At 43.9% G+C, this 16,976-nt stretch overlaps 1 protein-coding gene and 1 long non-coding RNA gene across 2 annotated transcripts in view; one reads left to right on the plus strand and one right to left on the minus strand.

Annotated features, from left to right (window-relative positions):
- The window catches only part of LOC138958551 (uncharacterized), a 147,813-nt gene that overhangs the window by 107,039 nt on the left and 23,798 nt on the right, over positions 1-16,976 (minus strand). The gene's annotated exons all lie outside the window — the stretch shown is intronic.
- LOC138957218 (cGMP-dependent protein kinase 1-like) overlaps positions 1-16,976 on the plus strand; it is a 92,277-nt gene that overhangs the window by 73,143 nt on the left and 2,158 nt on the right. The window contains exons 12-17 of the mRNA XM_070328370.1: positions 198-337; positions 12,821-12,910; positions 13,327-13,468; positions 14,963-15,178; positions 15,864-15,997; positions 16,562-16,628. Coding sequence (XP_070184471.1) covers positions 198-337; positions 12,821-12,910; positions 13,327-13,468; positions 14,963-15,178; positions 15,864-15,997; positions 16,562-16,628 — 789 coding nt within the window. The remainder of the gene's footprint in view (positions 1-197; positions 338-12,820; positions 12,911-13,326; positions 13,469-14,962; positions 15,179-15,863; positions 15,998-16,561; positions 16,629-16,976) is intronic.

The following is a 16,976-nucleotide window of genomic DNA, read 5'->3' on the forward strand; positions in this document are numbered from 1 at the left end:
GATGACGATGACTACGATGATGATGATGATGATGATGAAAATGGCAACGGCAATGACCACAATCATGTAGGCAAAAGATCAGCAGGAATTATTACTGATTGGCAATAAGTTGAATAAGATCAACATGTAATAAGTTGAATAAGATCAACATGCCATCATGATTTCTGATACATTTTGTGTTTCTCCCCGGACGACAGGTGCAGCTGGCGAACGACAAGACGAGGACGTATGCTCTGAAGTGCCTTAAGAAGAAACACATCGTGGACACGCGGCAACAGGAGCATGTCTTCTCCGAGAAACGTATCATGATGGAATCCAGAACCCCCTTCATTGCCAAGTGAGTGCAATACAGAGAAAGCCCCTCCTTTGGGGTTACGCCTGTCATAAATTGGGCGAAGTCCCACTGCGCGAAGTATGCTTTGCGAAGCTGCCCGCACGGAGCTTTAGCACTGAGTAATCGGTAACAAAAAAACGCGGGTTAGGGGGAAGAATTTACCCGATGCTCCCCAGCATGTCGTAAGAGGCGACTAACGGATTCTGTTTCTCCTTTTACCCTTGTTAAGTGTTTCTTGTATAGAATATAGTCAATTTTTGTAAAGATTTTAGTCAAGCAGTATGTAAGAAATGTTAAGTCCTTTGTACTGGAAACTTGCATTCTCCCAGTAAGGTAATACATTGTACTACGTTGCAAGCCCCTGGAGCAAATTTTTGATTAGTGCTTTTGTGAACAAGAAACAATTGACAAGTGGCTCTATCCCATCTCCCCCCCCCCCCCCCCCCTTTCCCCGTCGCGATATAACCTTCGTGGTTGAAAACGACGTTAAACACCAAATAAAGAAGGAACCGGTAAAAAGACTTCGCGAAGTCGACTTCGGGCTCAATGAAGGACCGCCTTAAAAAAAACGTGTGAATTCTTTTCGCAAATCTATGACATTTCCATTCATGAGTATGGAAATAGCAACCCCAACCCCCCCCCCCCCCCCCCCCCACCCCCTCCTCCTCTCTTTTTAAGACCTCGTTTCCCCTCCTCCACATTTGAGACTTACAATTTCAACGTTTCAGACCTTAATGCTTTCTTGGAATTTCTTTTCATATTACCTCAGTAAAAGTACATTTTCTCGGATGTGCTGTATTGGTGTTTTATAAGTATCTAATTTGACTCTCTCTCTCTCTCTCTCTCTCTCTCTCTCTCTCTCTCTCTCTCTCTCTCTCTCTTTCACACACACATATGCACGCAGGCACGCACGCACCCACACATACACATACACACACATACACACACATACACACACACACGCGCGCGCACACACACACACACACACACACACACACGCGCGCACACACGCATACACACACACATATACACACACACACACACACACACACACACACACACACACACACACACACACACACACACACACACACACGCGCGCACACACGCATACACACACACATACACACACACACACACACACACACACACACACACACACACACACACACACACACACACACACACACGGGTGAGTAAAGTACTACCTGTCTTGTGCTCTGCATGGTTTTATTTTGGTCTGTTAATGTTGTTTGTTCAGTCTGTACGGTGACTTTGACCACACGTTTAGTGATGGTGTTTATATGTCTATTGTTATGAATCTCATTTCCCCTTGGTCAGAGAGGAATGAGAGCAAGGAAGATTCAGGGAAAGACGAGGAAAAGTCTTAGAGAGTGAAGAATGAGGAGTGGGGTCGGGCAAGTAAACGTATTTATAAGAGAGGCCAGTATCGGGCGAGAAAAACGACTGAATTCTTAGTATTGACACGAGTAGATGGCGTCACCATTTGTCTCGCCTCAGACTGCCGATACGGCATCCCTGTTGGTGATACCAGTTCGACCTCCTCGGGGGAATGTTCCATGGGGTCCGAATGGGTTTGCACCAGCAGACTGAGACGAACAAAATGACGTCAATCATCTTTGTCTCCGTTCCGTACAGAGTATTCGATCGTTCTCCCCGCAAAGTCATTAAAAATAGAGGGACAGAAACAGAGCAGGAGAGAAAGAAAGAGAGACCTTTGACAAAACACATCGATACATCGACTGAAGCGACAGAAACACGCGAGGCTATAAAAGAACATTCTAACGTCAATGATCCGGTCAAATCGGAAGAATTTCTTGTCGTGATTGCAGTTTGTTTTTGTTTTCTTACCCACATTCATCTTCGAAAGCTCTTATCTAGTTTGCTCGAAAACGAGCAATTTGTGTGCCCCTCCAAGAGAGAAAACAACGACAGTAAAAAAAAAAATGTAGATCCATTTTCTCTGCTGCAGCCGTGCTATATAGTGCCGCGTACCGCTACATAAGCAATCTCAGCCTGCGTCAGAAAAGATAGAACGGAATACGATTCATCTCTGAATGACTTCTTTTTTTGGCCGTAAAAAGGCTGGTCGAGGGGCTCCGAAATGTGTCTAGAATTTACCTCCCGCCTGATCTGCAAGAAAGCTGGCATTCAAACATACAGGAAGTAGGGAAGCCACCCTGGCGCGGCTGCGAATGTCAAAGATGGATGCCAAATTGATATGTCCGAAAATTGCATTGAACATAGCAAATCGAACAGAGTGCCTCCTCCCCCACCCTCCATACCACGAAATCTTACAACAAACACCTCGCCCCCTCCCTCCTCTCTATAGTATTATGCCTGCAGTTTGTTGTGAGTAAAGGGGGCGCAGTGCTCAATTTACAGATAATATATATATATCCTTACACTCCTCACGAACTACAAATAGAACATGGTGTAAGTACTGAAGGAAATCAGTAGCTGCCCACACATCTTCCTTGTTTGGTTTATCCGTATTCTCGACTCATGATCCGAGAAAAAACGCCTCCTCCGTCCTTTGTTCTGTATGTTAGACTTATAATATGACACCAAATTGCTCAACCCCTCTGCCATGGTACGTGTGAGTTCCGTTGTCCACACTTCGACTTCTTTCCTAGGTCCTGTGTATTTTTCGGGCTTTTTTCTGACCTGCAATTGCTCTTGCCCTCCGCTGTGGAGTGTGTGTTTTGATCTGTCGTTGCACCCCGTGGTCTCTCCGAATAGGTGAATTTTTGTCTGCAATAGTGAAGAAGAGTCTAGCTTGATGCAAGATGCGTTCGCTTCTTTGGGGAGCATTTGATGGAGGACATGTTTGTACTACCACGAAATGCACGGTCTTGCGTTTGCTATTTATTTATTTATTTATTTATTTATGTACAGGTTTTCAGTGCTCTGCCGTGTGCACTTGCGTTACCTCGTTGTAGTAGGTGTTAGTCTGGTGCAGGCGTATACCGGTATCGACACACAGTTTTGACCATCCGCCTCCGTGCGTCATGTTTGGGAGACTTCCTTCTGATTTTTCACGGGAAAAATCCACATCTGTTCCAGTTTATTTGGGGAGGGATGCACACATAGGCACACACACGAACACACAAACACACACACACACATCTACACACACACACACAACCACACACACACACACAACCACACACACACGAACACAAACGCACGCACACACGCGCAGGCACACACACACAGGCACACACACACACACACACACACACACACACACACACACACACACACACACACACACACACACACACACACGTCACTTTCCGTGGATTTTTTGTTCATTGCTGAATACTTTTTAATCTCCGCTGACAATGGAAACGAACCCCACAGTTCTAAATCGAAGGCGGTATTACGAAACAAAACCAAAACCCGTAATTATGTTCTTATCTGTGTAACTGTGATCGTGGCTTATTACTCAGCGTTTAACAATCGGAGTTGGTACATTGGACTTATGTATCTTTAATTTTTCCTACACAAAGCAGAATTAAAGTAATCAAACGTGATACAATATTACGGATGTGCTGGTAAATATTTGGTTTATTCCCTATATGACTGTTGTAGCAAGCAGAAGGATGAAAATGATTTGTTTGTTTGTTTGTTTGCTTAACGCCCAGCCGACCACGAAGGGCCATATCAGGGCGGTGCTGCTTTGACATATAACGTGCGCCACACACAAGACAGAAGTCGCAGCACAGGCTTCATGTCTCATCCAGTCACATTATTCTGACACCGGACCAACCAGTCCTAGCACTAACCCCATAATGCCAGACGCCAGGCGGAGCAGCCACTAGATTGCCAATTTTAAAGTCTTAGGTATGACCCGGCCGGGGTTCGAACCCACGACCTCCCGATCACGGGGCGGACGCCTTACCACTAGGCCAACCGTGCCGGTAATCATGCAGAACAATAGAACTATGGGCAATAACGTTTGATGTTCCAACACTTGGTATTCCCATGTGACAGGGGAGGCAACCGAGATGTGTTTTCTAGATCAGTTTCTAATCACTTTCATGATTTGACGCTGAAATTGAGCGTTAATAACTTCTAATATTTGATGACCAGTTGTTCTAAAGTTGTTTTAGAGTCTTGTGAATTAAAGACTCGTAAGAGAATCAAGTAAGGCAGACTCGTTCTCATTTTCCCGCCAGTTCAATGGGCTTTGTTTGGGGAAAACACATATACACATTTTGTACTAGCATTCCACTGGGCTAAATAATGTCTAGCACATAAAACTCGCGCGTGTATCGTAACCCATGTGTATCGTTGCCATTTTTCCCCATTTTATCACATATTATTTCTGGAGATCAGTAAAGTCTGAGTAGTAGTCGGTTAAAAGCCCAAAGTTAAGCCCTCAGTGCCATTGGCCCGTAAAGCTACCTATTTACGATTTAGGCGCAGAAACCCCTACAATTGATGAACGGGAATTATGGTTGACACATATATTTTGGGTAATGAACTCGTATCATGAGTTTGATGAATTCAGGCATGAGAATGATAGAGATCTTCTGAGTTAAGATTTCAGACAATAGGAAGATATTGTCTACAGGCTGCACAATTTTGACTATTAATTCTCATGTTGCACTTTAAAGGCGCTTGCCTACAGAAGAACTTTGCGACTGAAACAACCTAACATTTTGTGCAGTCGCATAGATGCAAAACAGACTTTTAATCTAAGGCGTTATGATTTAGTCGCGCTTCCCTGTAAAGTAATAGACTGTTGTCTAACGCTTCATTTTGAAGCATGGGAGCTTGCGCTTACCCCATGCCTGAGTTATCTTTCTATTCTTGTCGTTATTATTCAACTCGATGAAGATGTGTCTTCATGGCGATGAACATACTTAATAATAACAATTATTTTGCAGTTGCGGTTCATGCAGTTGGTTAATTTATGTAGAGCATTTTCCAATGCAAGGCTTAGGCCTAAGGGAAGATGTTGGTTACTTCCCTTGACATTAGCTGTTGTGGAGTTGTTTAACTCACTGTGGATTCTCTTTCAGAGAATGCTGTGTCTGCAGGATTTTGGCTGTATTGTTACTTGTCTATATTTGTCATGATTAGTTTGACAAATGATACAGTCATACATTCATAGGTTTATTGTGGAATGTATGTATGGTTAGGATGCATTGGTATGAATGGTGCGTTTTACTTGTTATGCCATGTACTTATATTATGTTTTCTTTTCTTTTCATGTGTCATCAGACACTGCTTTCTGATGTGCTTTCTGGTGTCTACTTTCTGGTGTCTACTTTCTGGTGTCTGCTTTCTGGTGTCTGCTTTCTGGTGTACGTTAAATAAAAGTCACGTTATCGCAACCTCTGTCTTGGCGTCTCATTTATGCTTCCTGGCCTATTTTCCCCTTCCACTCCACCCTATCACACATGTAAAAAATTCCCGCAGTGGGGCACTGCGGTTATGAAATTAAAAGCCCCTCCTGTTTTTGGAACCGCAGGAGCTTTCTAGTTTGCTGTTAGGTAGATTTTTGGTTCCTCTTTCCTGTCATGCTCTCTTTTTCTTCATGAATTCTTTTCTTTTTTCTGCCTTCTTGCTCATTCACCTGTATTTTTTCCAAAAATCTCTTCTCTTGCCGCTTGTCTCGCGATTCATGTATAGTTTAATCTGTTAGTGTTCTGATGTAAGTCCAGCAGTAGATAGGTTAAGCCTATTTTAACATACTGGAAACTGGTAATCTTCCAGTAGGTATTAATTTAGTTTTACTAAAGCCTGCTGGGACACAAGTAATGGGTTAGTGCATTTGTAAACAGGAATCGCTTGACAAGTGGCCCCCTTCATCCCCCCCTTCCTCGTCCTGATATGGCTCTGCGTAGTCGGCTGGACGTTAAGCAACAAATAAACAAACAAACAATGATAGCATTTCCTGGCAACGGCCACTGTAAAATGTCAGGCGTCGAAACCGATGGCTGTTCTCATTGGAACCAGCCCACAGGCACATGAAACTGGTTTGGTGTGTGGGTGCGGGTCGATCCAGGGGTGTCCTGGGCCTTATTAGATGTAACTAGACACTTCAAGTCTCGTATCGAGTGTCAAATTTGCTATTCACTCAGTCCGTGTGGATCCAGTACTTACTGTTCCTTTCATAGCTTGATGCCCCACGAAGTCTTTACCACGCGTTTCCTGTGACCTAAATGGTTCTGGATTCAAGGCCGATGGCTCGATTGAAAAGATAGTCGAAAAGGGTGCATGCAAGAGAACGTTGACGTCGGCTGTCGTCATTCGGTAGTCTTCTTCCGGTTGTCGCGTGCCGGTTACATTCGATGCAACAATGCTTTTGAAGAATCGCTATGGTCATCCCATCCGCACCCCACCCACACGACATTACACCACACCAAACTAGAGTCATTTGCCTGTCGACCAGCCCCAGCCAGGAAATGGTGGCACGTCACAGACAGAGGTTGCTCCTTGACAAATGGAAAGGAAATCAAAGTGGCCGAAGCGTGCTGTGATGTCCAGGGACTCGGGAGCCTTTAGTAAAGGAGAAACAGTCTCCACCACCCGAAGAAAAGTCTTGGCGTCGGAAACGAGAAAGGCGGGACGGGGCACCGAACCATGAAATGCTCGGCGAACGATATTCAGGACTGATGTCCTCTTTGGCGTGACTGCGGCCAAGACACGGGGGCGGCTTGAAGGCAACGGCCGCCTATGCCCCAGCTCCTTGTCCGTGATGTGATTGATTGATCGAACGAGTTATGGATTGAATTTTATTTTAAGCAGGTAAATGTCAAAAGGTTATACATTTTCTTCCGACTTTTTGTCCATTTACACAAACCTCGCTTGTCACAGCAAAACAAAAAAACCACCACCACCACCAACAACAACAACAACAACAACAACATTTGGCGCTCTAAGCACGAAGGCTTGTAACAGTAAAAGGCCACAAAGCTAAAGTTGGCTTAGCAGCGTCAGTGACATCGGATGTGGTGAGGACAAGACAAAACATATATGTATATGGATAATATGCTGAGCCCGCATACCTTCCGTTTGAATATCTTTCAGGATCAGTTTTATAATAATGTAAGAGCAGATAGGACATTATGCTTGCAGGAGTCTTTCAAATCGGCATTCGGCATGATCGCCGATTCTTTGCCCTGGTGCGGTCGCACGTTTCTGGTTGCAGTTCTTAATATTTTTCGTAGAATATGGCATGTTTTCTTTTTTACGGCCTGCTGAATATTTCGCTAGGTTTTTGGCATCTTCCCGAGTATTGAGGTCTAACGAATAACGTCTCACAACGTGCGTGGTCGTCCTTGGCGGTCAAGAAAGCCGCCGCGATCATTGCGCAGACGACACTTCTAGACCGCCAATATTTGTTTGTGCGCATCACGTGCTCCACATAAATCGGCCGGAAACGAAGCAATTGGGAAACCGGGCCTGGATTGACATTTTCACCCCAAAAATATTGCCTGCCTTCTTGACACTTTCCTGAAATATTTCTTGCGGCCGGTTTGGTGTCAGCTATTCCTTTTCTGTATATGTCATTTTCTCACCCCTTTTACATTGCGTAAGGTAATGACGCACGTGTCAACATGGCTGTCTGTCAGCCCGCGCACCACCATTTTTTTCTTTCCGTGCGCTGTTTCAATCACGCCCGTGGCGCGCAAATCAAGCGCCAAAATGAGCCAGCCTTGAGCAGCGTGAATCCTGCCAACTTCTGACCTGTGAACAATGCTGCCAGCTTTTTACTCTAGCAGCCCTCGAGGCGAGGTGGTCTTTCTGCAGTGTTTGCACTCGCTGGGATCGATCGGTGTGGGATTTGTTTGGTCCGGCGGGCGGAATGAGACTGTCAACGGATTGGGACGGGTCAGGAGGTTAATTACGGCGCTTTGGGATTCGCGAGAGTTGTACGCGGGCGCGGAGTTGGACCGTTCCCGTTGGTGGACGAGAGTTCAACGCCATGGAACTCTTGTTGCCCTGACGTACGTCTGTTTTGCTTGTGTTTCTAAGTATCTTCTTCTTCTTTTTTTAAACCGCATTTGGGATTCGCGATTTGGACCGTGTGGAGTCTGTCCGGTTCCGTTGGTGGAGGAGGAGTTCAACGCCCTGAAACCCTTGTTGCCTATCATGATAATCATGGCCTTTCTGTTCCGTATGTGTGGGGCGGGGATATAGCTCAGTTGGTAGCGCGCTGGATTTGTATTCAGTTGGCCTCTGTCAGCGTGAGTTCGATCCCAGGTTCGGCGGAAATTTATTTCAGAGTCAACTTTGTGTGCAGACTCTCTTCGGTGTCCGAACCCTCCCCCCGTGTCCACTACATTGGGTGTGCACGTTAAAGATCCCACGATTGACAAAAGGGTCTTTCCTGGCAAAAATTGATAAGGCACAGTTAATAATTGTCTACCTATACCCGTGTGACTTGGAATAATAGGCCGTGAAAGGTAAATATGCGCCGAAATGGCTGTAATCTACTGGCCGTATACAATTTCATCTCACACGGCATCACTGCAGACCGCCTAGAACTGTACCCACAGAATATGCGCGATATAAGCGTCATTGATTGATTGATTGATTGATACTCCTTTTTTGACCCGGACTTGACCAACACTTACCGTACAGGCATTCCTTGTGGAAGCCGACGCTGCATATTAATGACAACGTCTTTGCTTCCCTTCTCCTGAAAATGGTCGGGTAAACCACGACAGATCTGTCTAGCCCTTTGCCTAGGAAAGAAGCGTTCTTCCACTTGGACACATACTAAAACAAATCAACAGTCCGGCAGATTCCTGTTCAGAGCAGGAGTTTTTTTTAATGTGTTAGATGTGCAGATAGACACAGCTAGCTGACAATGTTAAAATTGGTACAGCAGACTTGTCCTACTCTGTACAGAAAGCGGCTAGCGTGTCTGTGTTTGAACATATATGTCCAAGCATTAGGATATATGCTCTTATGGGGTCCTGATTTGGCCTATATGGTCCGCTGGACCCAAAAAGCAACAACTAACTAACTAACTAACTAACTAACTAATATGCTCTTATCCTATTTAAAAACCTGGACACATGTGCTGTCGTGTGCGTGAAAGCAGGTTACTTTAAAACATGCCAATGTTTTCCCCCTTGCCTTTCATGTTTATCCAAATCATAATGAGAGCTCCCAGATCTGTGTAGAATCTTCGTAGCTCGCAATAACCAGTGCAAAATCTCAGCAGCTCAACATCCTGAGCCCCATGATAATTACCATTCCTGCATCTCAAACCTGAATCCATGGCGTCCAGCTGGGGATGGATTCGATCGCTTCAGCTTGCGATTGCGGCCAAAGAGATGGCTTGAAAAGCAGGGTTTTTTGTTTTGTTTTGTTTTTTCGCTTTCTATTGTAGCTGGAGATTAAAGATATCATCCTTTCCCTCGTAAACCATCTCCTAAATCACCATAGATTCGCCAATGCAAGATGTTTTTAATTTCATTTTTTTTTACATGGGAGAGGAGCATGTTTCCAGTGAAATGTACAGCCTAGCTGCATTCTCTGCAGTGGGCATTTTTTGCTGAATTTATTTTGTAACTTGAAAACAATCTGCGAAAACAATTCAGTAAAACACAATTCAGTAAAACACCCCCACACTATACACAGACCGCATTCATATCGTTATTTTGTTTTTAAATGTGCACAGGTAGAAAGGTGCTCTTATGCCATGTAAAACCAAATCTGTGCAGAGCTGTAATGGTTAACATCATCGTTTACACGGCAACTAAAGTATCTTTAAACTGAACTCCTTCCTTCTAAGGTGACAAAACTCTCTGTGAGACTTTTCGTTGGCCAGCATCGTTTCCACTTACTGTAGATGAAAACGTTCTTTTTCAAAATCATGTGCTGAAAAAGAAGGAGTTTCCAAACTTCTCTGACAAGCGTGGAAACCAGACACCCAATTTCGAAATATTTACTCCTAATGCATAATAGTCTTATATCGGTGCAATCGTAAGTTTTCATAATCGTCCAAAAAAACCAAGTTTAACTTTCGTTAATTTCATCCGTTTGAAAGCTTCCTTGAAAATCGGCGACTGCACACACTGTTAACTCGTGATTTGTAAAAATGTAAAACATTTCACAAATCACGGGGCGCGATAGCACCCTCGCACTGCCCCCCCCCCCCCCCCCCAACTGGCAGGCTGGATAGGTTTTCTTTGTTATGCTAAAAATCGTAATATTTTATCTATCCGGCCCAAACCACCCCCACCTCCTAGCATAGAGGCTCTTAACAACAATTAATAATAATAAAAGGCATGTATTACTTTGTGGAATGCGATGTTCTTTTACATTTTTACAAATCGCGGTTTTAGGTTCGACGTAATTAATTTTGTAAACTGTTTTTACATTTTAACAAATCACGGGTTAACACACACTCTTCTGAAACTGCCGACTTTCATAGCCAGAGTGAGATTCCTCTTGCGACAATGACCCATTCCCATAAAAGCGCGCGAAAGGAGCCAACAAGGAGAGTGTTTGCCAAACAAGGGCTGAAGAGAGCCTTCTCGTTGACTGAAACTGAGCGGGGCGAAAAGGCAAAGGGAAAAATCGAAGGCGCCAGCGTTGATGAGGTTGGTAGATTGCTGGAGAAAAAGCACGAGGTGAGGCAAAGGGGGGAGCGAGTAGGATTGAATGGCTGGGTGAAGGGGTCCCCAAAAAGCTAATCTGTAAAACGTCGCCCCGGGCTGGCTGTGGGGTCACGACATCCAGACACGCCCGTCCGCAGCGCTGGCTGCCAATCAACCCTGCTGGTGCCAACGTTCGAACCTTAACTTCTTCTTCTTCTTTTATCCTCTTGGTTGTGTCTTTTTCCCTCGTCTTTTTCCTTTTGGGGTTTTTCCCTCTATAGGTTTTGTCTTTCTTTTTGTTCCGCCTTGTTCTTCATGTTCGTTCTCAACCCTAGCGGTGCCAACGTTCCACCCTCAACTTCTTATCTTTTATCTCCTCTTGGTTGTGTCTTTCTCTTTATTCCCCGTCATCATTCCCTTCTTGGTCGATCATCTTGGGATTTATTCGAAGTTTTATCTTTCTCCTCCTTATAATTGCCTTCTTAAAACTTGATATATTTGAACCTGTATTGTAATTTGTGTCTGTATTCATGTCTTTTGAGCTATGAGTTACCCTTGGTTTATCCTGGGGTAACTATTCAACATAAGAGAGAACGCGCGAAATCAGTCTGGTTTTTTTCTGCTTTTCTTTTTTGTTTGTTCTCCCTCCTAAGCTTACACCCCTTCTTCTGAAAGAAAAACTTCAGGGCCAACTGTCTGCGGACGAATACAGTTGTGACCTATATGGAAAAAATTATGCGTTTCTACTAAAATCACCAGTTTGATCTTTGGTGTTTAACGATTGGTTTGTTTGCGCATTCATTTGTTCAGTTGCCTAACCTCTTTATCTGTTAAATGCAGCGATTCTTTTATTTTTTCTTAACAAACCTGTTTCCAACGATCGCTTATGACTTAACCGACATTGCTCTTTTTCAGTTTTACAACATGCTGTTTTTGACTCACATGCGAAGCAAAAGTGAGTCTATGTACTCACCCGAGTCGTCCGTCCGTCCGTCCCGGCGTCCGTCCGTCCGTCCGGAAAACTTTAACGTTGGATATTTCTTGGACACTATTAAGTCTATCAACACCTGATGTGGCCTGATGGTGTATGGTTACAAGATCTCAAAAAACATGTGCGGCAACTTGACCTCACTTCAAGTTCAAGGTCACAGGGGCCGTAATTGTTGTCTTAAAAACGACCATTTTTCACATTTTCGCATTTTTTTCTGAAGTTATCGAGAATGGCAACCTTAGCTATGTAAGCTATACAGGGCAATGTAAGCCCTATCTTTGGACACCAGTTTGGTTGACCTTGCTTCAAGGTCAAGGTCGCAAGGGTCCTTTAAAGTTGGATTGTATACATATTTTGAAGTGACCTTGACCCTGAACTATGGAAGATAACTGTTTCAAACTTAAAAATTATGTGGGGCACATGTTATGCTTTCATCATGAGACACATTTGGTCACATATGATCAAGGTCAAGGTCACTTTGACCCTTATGAAATGTGACCAAAATAAGGTAGTGAACCACTAAAAGTGACCATATCTCATGGTAGAAAGAGCCAATAAGCACCATTGTACTTCCTATGTCTTGAATTAACAGCTTTGTGTTGCATGACCTTGGATGACCTTGACCTTGGGTCACATGTATTTTGGTAGGAAAAATGTGTAAAGCAGTTCTTAGTCTATGATGTCATTGCTAGGTTTAGTTATTTGACCTTGACCCTGAAGGTCAAGGTCATGTAAAGGTCAAGGTCAAGCATGTGAGTCGTATGGGCTTTGCCCTTCTTGTTTCATACTACCAGTCAACATTAAACCGGAAAGTGAAAGCTTCAACCTCGAGCTTCAAAGTAAGTCTGCGTATCATTTTGGAATCTAATGCACTTCAAATGTTATCTGTATTTCTTTCAGATTGTACCGGACGTTCCGCGACAAGAAGTACGTGTACATGTTGATGGAGGTGTGTCTTGGTGGCGAGCTCTGGACCATCCTCAGAGACAGGTACACTTTCAATTTGGTTAAAAAGCAATTCAAAACACTCTTTCAAAGCATTACAATGATGCCGATCGGCTTTGGAGTGTGAAACCTTCGATGGTCAAAGTAGTGCACAACGCATCTTGTTTTGGTCTCTTTGTGGTTCTTGATGATGGATTTGTTGTTGTCCGAATAACTTCAACTACAGATGATCCAAATGGCTTCAATGCATGATTTTATGCATCCGTTGCCTGGTGTAAAACCTGTAATTTTGTACATGTAGTACCGAATGTTTTGAAAACTTTTTGAAGAAAAAGCCCACAAGCACGACAACGACGACTCAAAACAGCGAAAAAGACATATCCTAATGTCCTGCATATATAGTCACTAGTCAGTGCTGACATTGCTATAAAGAAATACAACTCTCTGTCCTTGACTCCCAGGGGTAACTTTGATGACCTGACGGCGAGGTTCTGCGTGGCGTGTGTGATTGAGGCCTTCGATTACCTGCAGAGCAAAGGCATCATCTACAGGGATCTCAAACCCGAGAACCTCCTCCTTGACGACATGGGCTTCGTCAAACTGGTAAGGGGCTAGTGGCGATCTCCCGGAATAACCCCGTATGAGGTTCGTCGTCACGAAATGAACTCAAAATGGTCAATCTTTGTTTCGGTATGTGACGTAACTCCAACGGAAAAAACATGTTTAATTGTCCAAAGAGGTCACAATTTTGCATTGTATTGGCATCGGAACACAGGTATAATTGTGAAAACAAGTGTGGACAAAATGTACGGATTCGGAGGAAACAAAACTGTTAAAACCATGCCCATGCCTGCACCAGTTGCCAGTCAGTATCCGACCCCTTATCGAGCGCACTGAATGCACTTTCGAACAGACTCGTTAGTCTTAAATTCTGTCATTGGGTCGGATTGATGCCATGTGTGTGTGTGTGTGTGTGTGTGTGTGTGTGTGTGTGTATGTGTGTGGGTGTGTGTGTGTGTGTGTGTGTGTGTGTTTGAGGCTGATATATGCTTTTCCAGTTTTTGAACATTCACCCTTTTTGTCAGCTAAATCATGTCATACTTTTGAGTTAACTCAATACGTGCACAGGTGAAAATACTTAATTGTCTCTTCAGTAATTCGTTTTTCACCAGAACTGAATTTAGTTAAATGTGTTCTTCTAATGAGCTTCCAGACTGGTTGATAAGTGTTCTAGGACTTCTTGCAATAGATCGACTCATAAAGACCCGACGTTCTCCCGGAATTCAAAGTTCATGTCTTCTTCTTCTGCTTCGTTCATGGGCTGAAACTCCCACGTTCGCTCGTGTTTTTGCAAGAGTGGGTTTTTACGTGTATGACCGTTTTTACCCCGCCATTCGGGTAGCCAAACGCCGCCTTCGGGGGAGAAAGTTCAGGTCGATTCGGTTTATGAAGACTTTCTAAGACTGGTCGATAGCCCAGAAGTAGAATGAAGAGACTGGCTTAAATTGTCCGGGGGTTCCCAGTACAAATCTCCGCCAGTGTTAAAGTTCATTCCGTTGTCACTGCTTTCTTTGTTTTAATGAGTTCGTTGTCCGTTTCCGATTTCTCTTTCACGCGAAAGCGGTGCGGGCTTTGGTACTGTAATGCACATTGGAGACGAAATGTTGCAAATTGATTTTCAAATGGTCGGACGAATTTTACTTTTCGCGTTTTGTGATGTTTCCCTTTTCTGCAGTGATCAGACTTTTCTTCTTAAGTGGAAGGTTTCCAGTAATTTTAAGACACCAAGGTAGCATTTGAGTACCTTTTTATGTGTGGAAGGAAAATGCAGTGTGTGTGTGTGTGTGTGTGTGTGTGTGTGGGTGTGTTTTTGCGCGCGCGTGCGTGCATGCGTGTGTGTGTGTGTGTGTGTGTGTGTGTGTGTGTGTGTGTGTGTGTGAGAGTATGTGTAAGATAGTATGTTTGTGTAAGAGAGAGTGAGTGAGAGAGGGGGAGGGAGAGACAGAGAGAGTAGTTCATTTTCAGGCAGAGTTTTATTGTATATACCCTGCATGCGCCTAGATGAATTTAGCATTACACTTTCTTAACCTTGTGCAGGTGGACTTCGGGTTCGCCAAGAGGCTGGGCACGGGCAAGAAGACGTGGACGTTCTGCGGAACGCCGGAGTACGTTGCCCCCGAGATCATCCTGAATAAGGGCCACGACCACGCCGCCGACTACTGGTCCATGGGCATCCTTATGTTTGAGCTGCTCACCGGCACCCCGCCCTTCACCGCCCCTGACCCCATGAAGACCTACAACATCATTCTCAAGGTAGGGTAGCCAGTGGTGGATATAGAGAATACTACATGGCTTGCTGTGTCGTACCAGATTTATACGAGTTTATTTTTATTTTTTTAAATATTGAGCTGCAAGCGAAAGCATAGCGTAAAAGGGTTTCCATAATGACGTTTGTCTCGGTGCCTCTGGCATCATAAACAGTCGAAAAGCAGGTCCCTGCCAAACTAGTTTGACATGACCTCATTTACATGATATACACACTTTGATTTGAACGATATTGTTATCTCATGAGTGGTCTCACTCACGTAAGCCTATGTAGGATAAAGGTCATTACATAATGGTTTAGCTCTCTGAAGCTCATGCTCAGAAAATTACAGCATTGTTTTCCCGGTTTTTCCAAAGCTTTATAACACATTTTACCTTATATGGTAATTAAAAATGACCATATAAGGAACATAAATTGCAGTCAAAGAATGTACTAAAAGTTGCTATCGGCTATATTCGTGTTTGGTTTTGTACAGCAATTGTTGCAACAAGTATCATGGTCTGTCGCAAAATTCGCTGTCGCAGCCGCCTTGGACAAACAGCCATTCCTTTCTACACTAACATTTGAAATATCTTCGAACTGTCTTGAGGGAATCATTAACTTTTCACGACAAGGCCTGTGAAATTGTACAGGAGTTCTAAGGTCTGATATTTATCGTTTTTTATCGTGCAGGGTATTGACGTAATCGAGTTTCCGAAGAAAGTAAGTCGGTCGGCAACGATACTCATTAAAAAGCTGTGCCGAGACAACCCTGGGGAACGTCTGGGATATGGCAAGAACGGCTTGTCTGACGTCAGAAAAAACAAGTAAGTGATTCCTTCTTCTTCTGTGTTGGTTTAAACAAGATTTTATTAATGAAATACAGGGTGGCATGTATATACGATATAAACATTTGTGGCCACACAACAAGCTAAGCTTACATTAAGTGTTCATTGGCTAAACCTCCCACGTGCGCTTGTGTTTTGCACTTGTGGTCATTTTATTTACGTGTATGGTCAGCACCTCCACCCCCCACCCCCCCCCCCCCCCCTTCCCACCACCATTCCAGGTAGCCATACTCCGTCCGTATTCAGAGGGAGTAAGTGATCTTAAAAGCTAGGGGAGGAAAAGAAGGAGAGAGAGAGAGAGAGAGAGAGAGAGAGAGAGAGAGAGAGAGAGAGAGAGAGAGAGAGAGAGAGAGAGAGAGACTCTGTTTCGTTCTTGTCTTTGTTGATCTTGTTGTCATTTTTCTTTCTGAGTGCATTTCATTCAATCCCATGCTTCGGTAGGGTAAACATGCTTTATTAATCATATGAAACGTTGTCACACAATTAGATAGTTTGGTTCTCTGTGTCATAAAACAATAGCAAATAAAACGTGGAATGTTGCAGGTGGTTCCAGGGCTTTGACTGGGACGGCCTGATTAACGGCTCAATCGTGCCCCCTATCGTTCCTAAGGTATTGACCGGATCTGATCATGAGTATTGAACGGAACGAATGATAAGAGGCTGTGGCTGGTGGCGCCTGTGGTAGTGATGCTGTTTAAATTCTACAAGTTTAGTCACTACCCACGTGTACGTAACCCTTTTATTATGGTAAGGTTTATGTCTGGGTCAAGTGAGTAAAATGATAGACATCATCAGGATGGCTATCGGAACCTTCGAGAAAACAAATCAGCCACAAAAAATGAGTTATATATATATCGCCATAGTGAAGATGAGTCAATTGGGCACTTGCTCTTGTCAGTAACTGATCTTTTACGCGGCACTGCAAATAAATCGTTATTTAACCAGTTCTCTTGTGTGT

This window comes from Littorina saxatilis, linkage group LG2 (assembly GCF_037325665.1).
Source record: "Littorina saxatilis isolate snail1 linkage group LG2, US_GU_Lsax_2.0, whole genome shotgun sequence".
NCBI lineage: Eukaryota > Metazoa > Mollusca > Gastropoda > Littorinimorpha > Littorinidae > Littorina > Littorina saxatilis.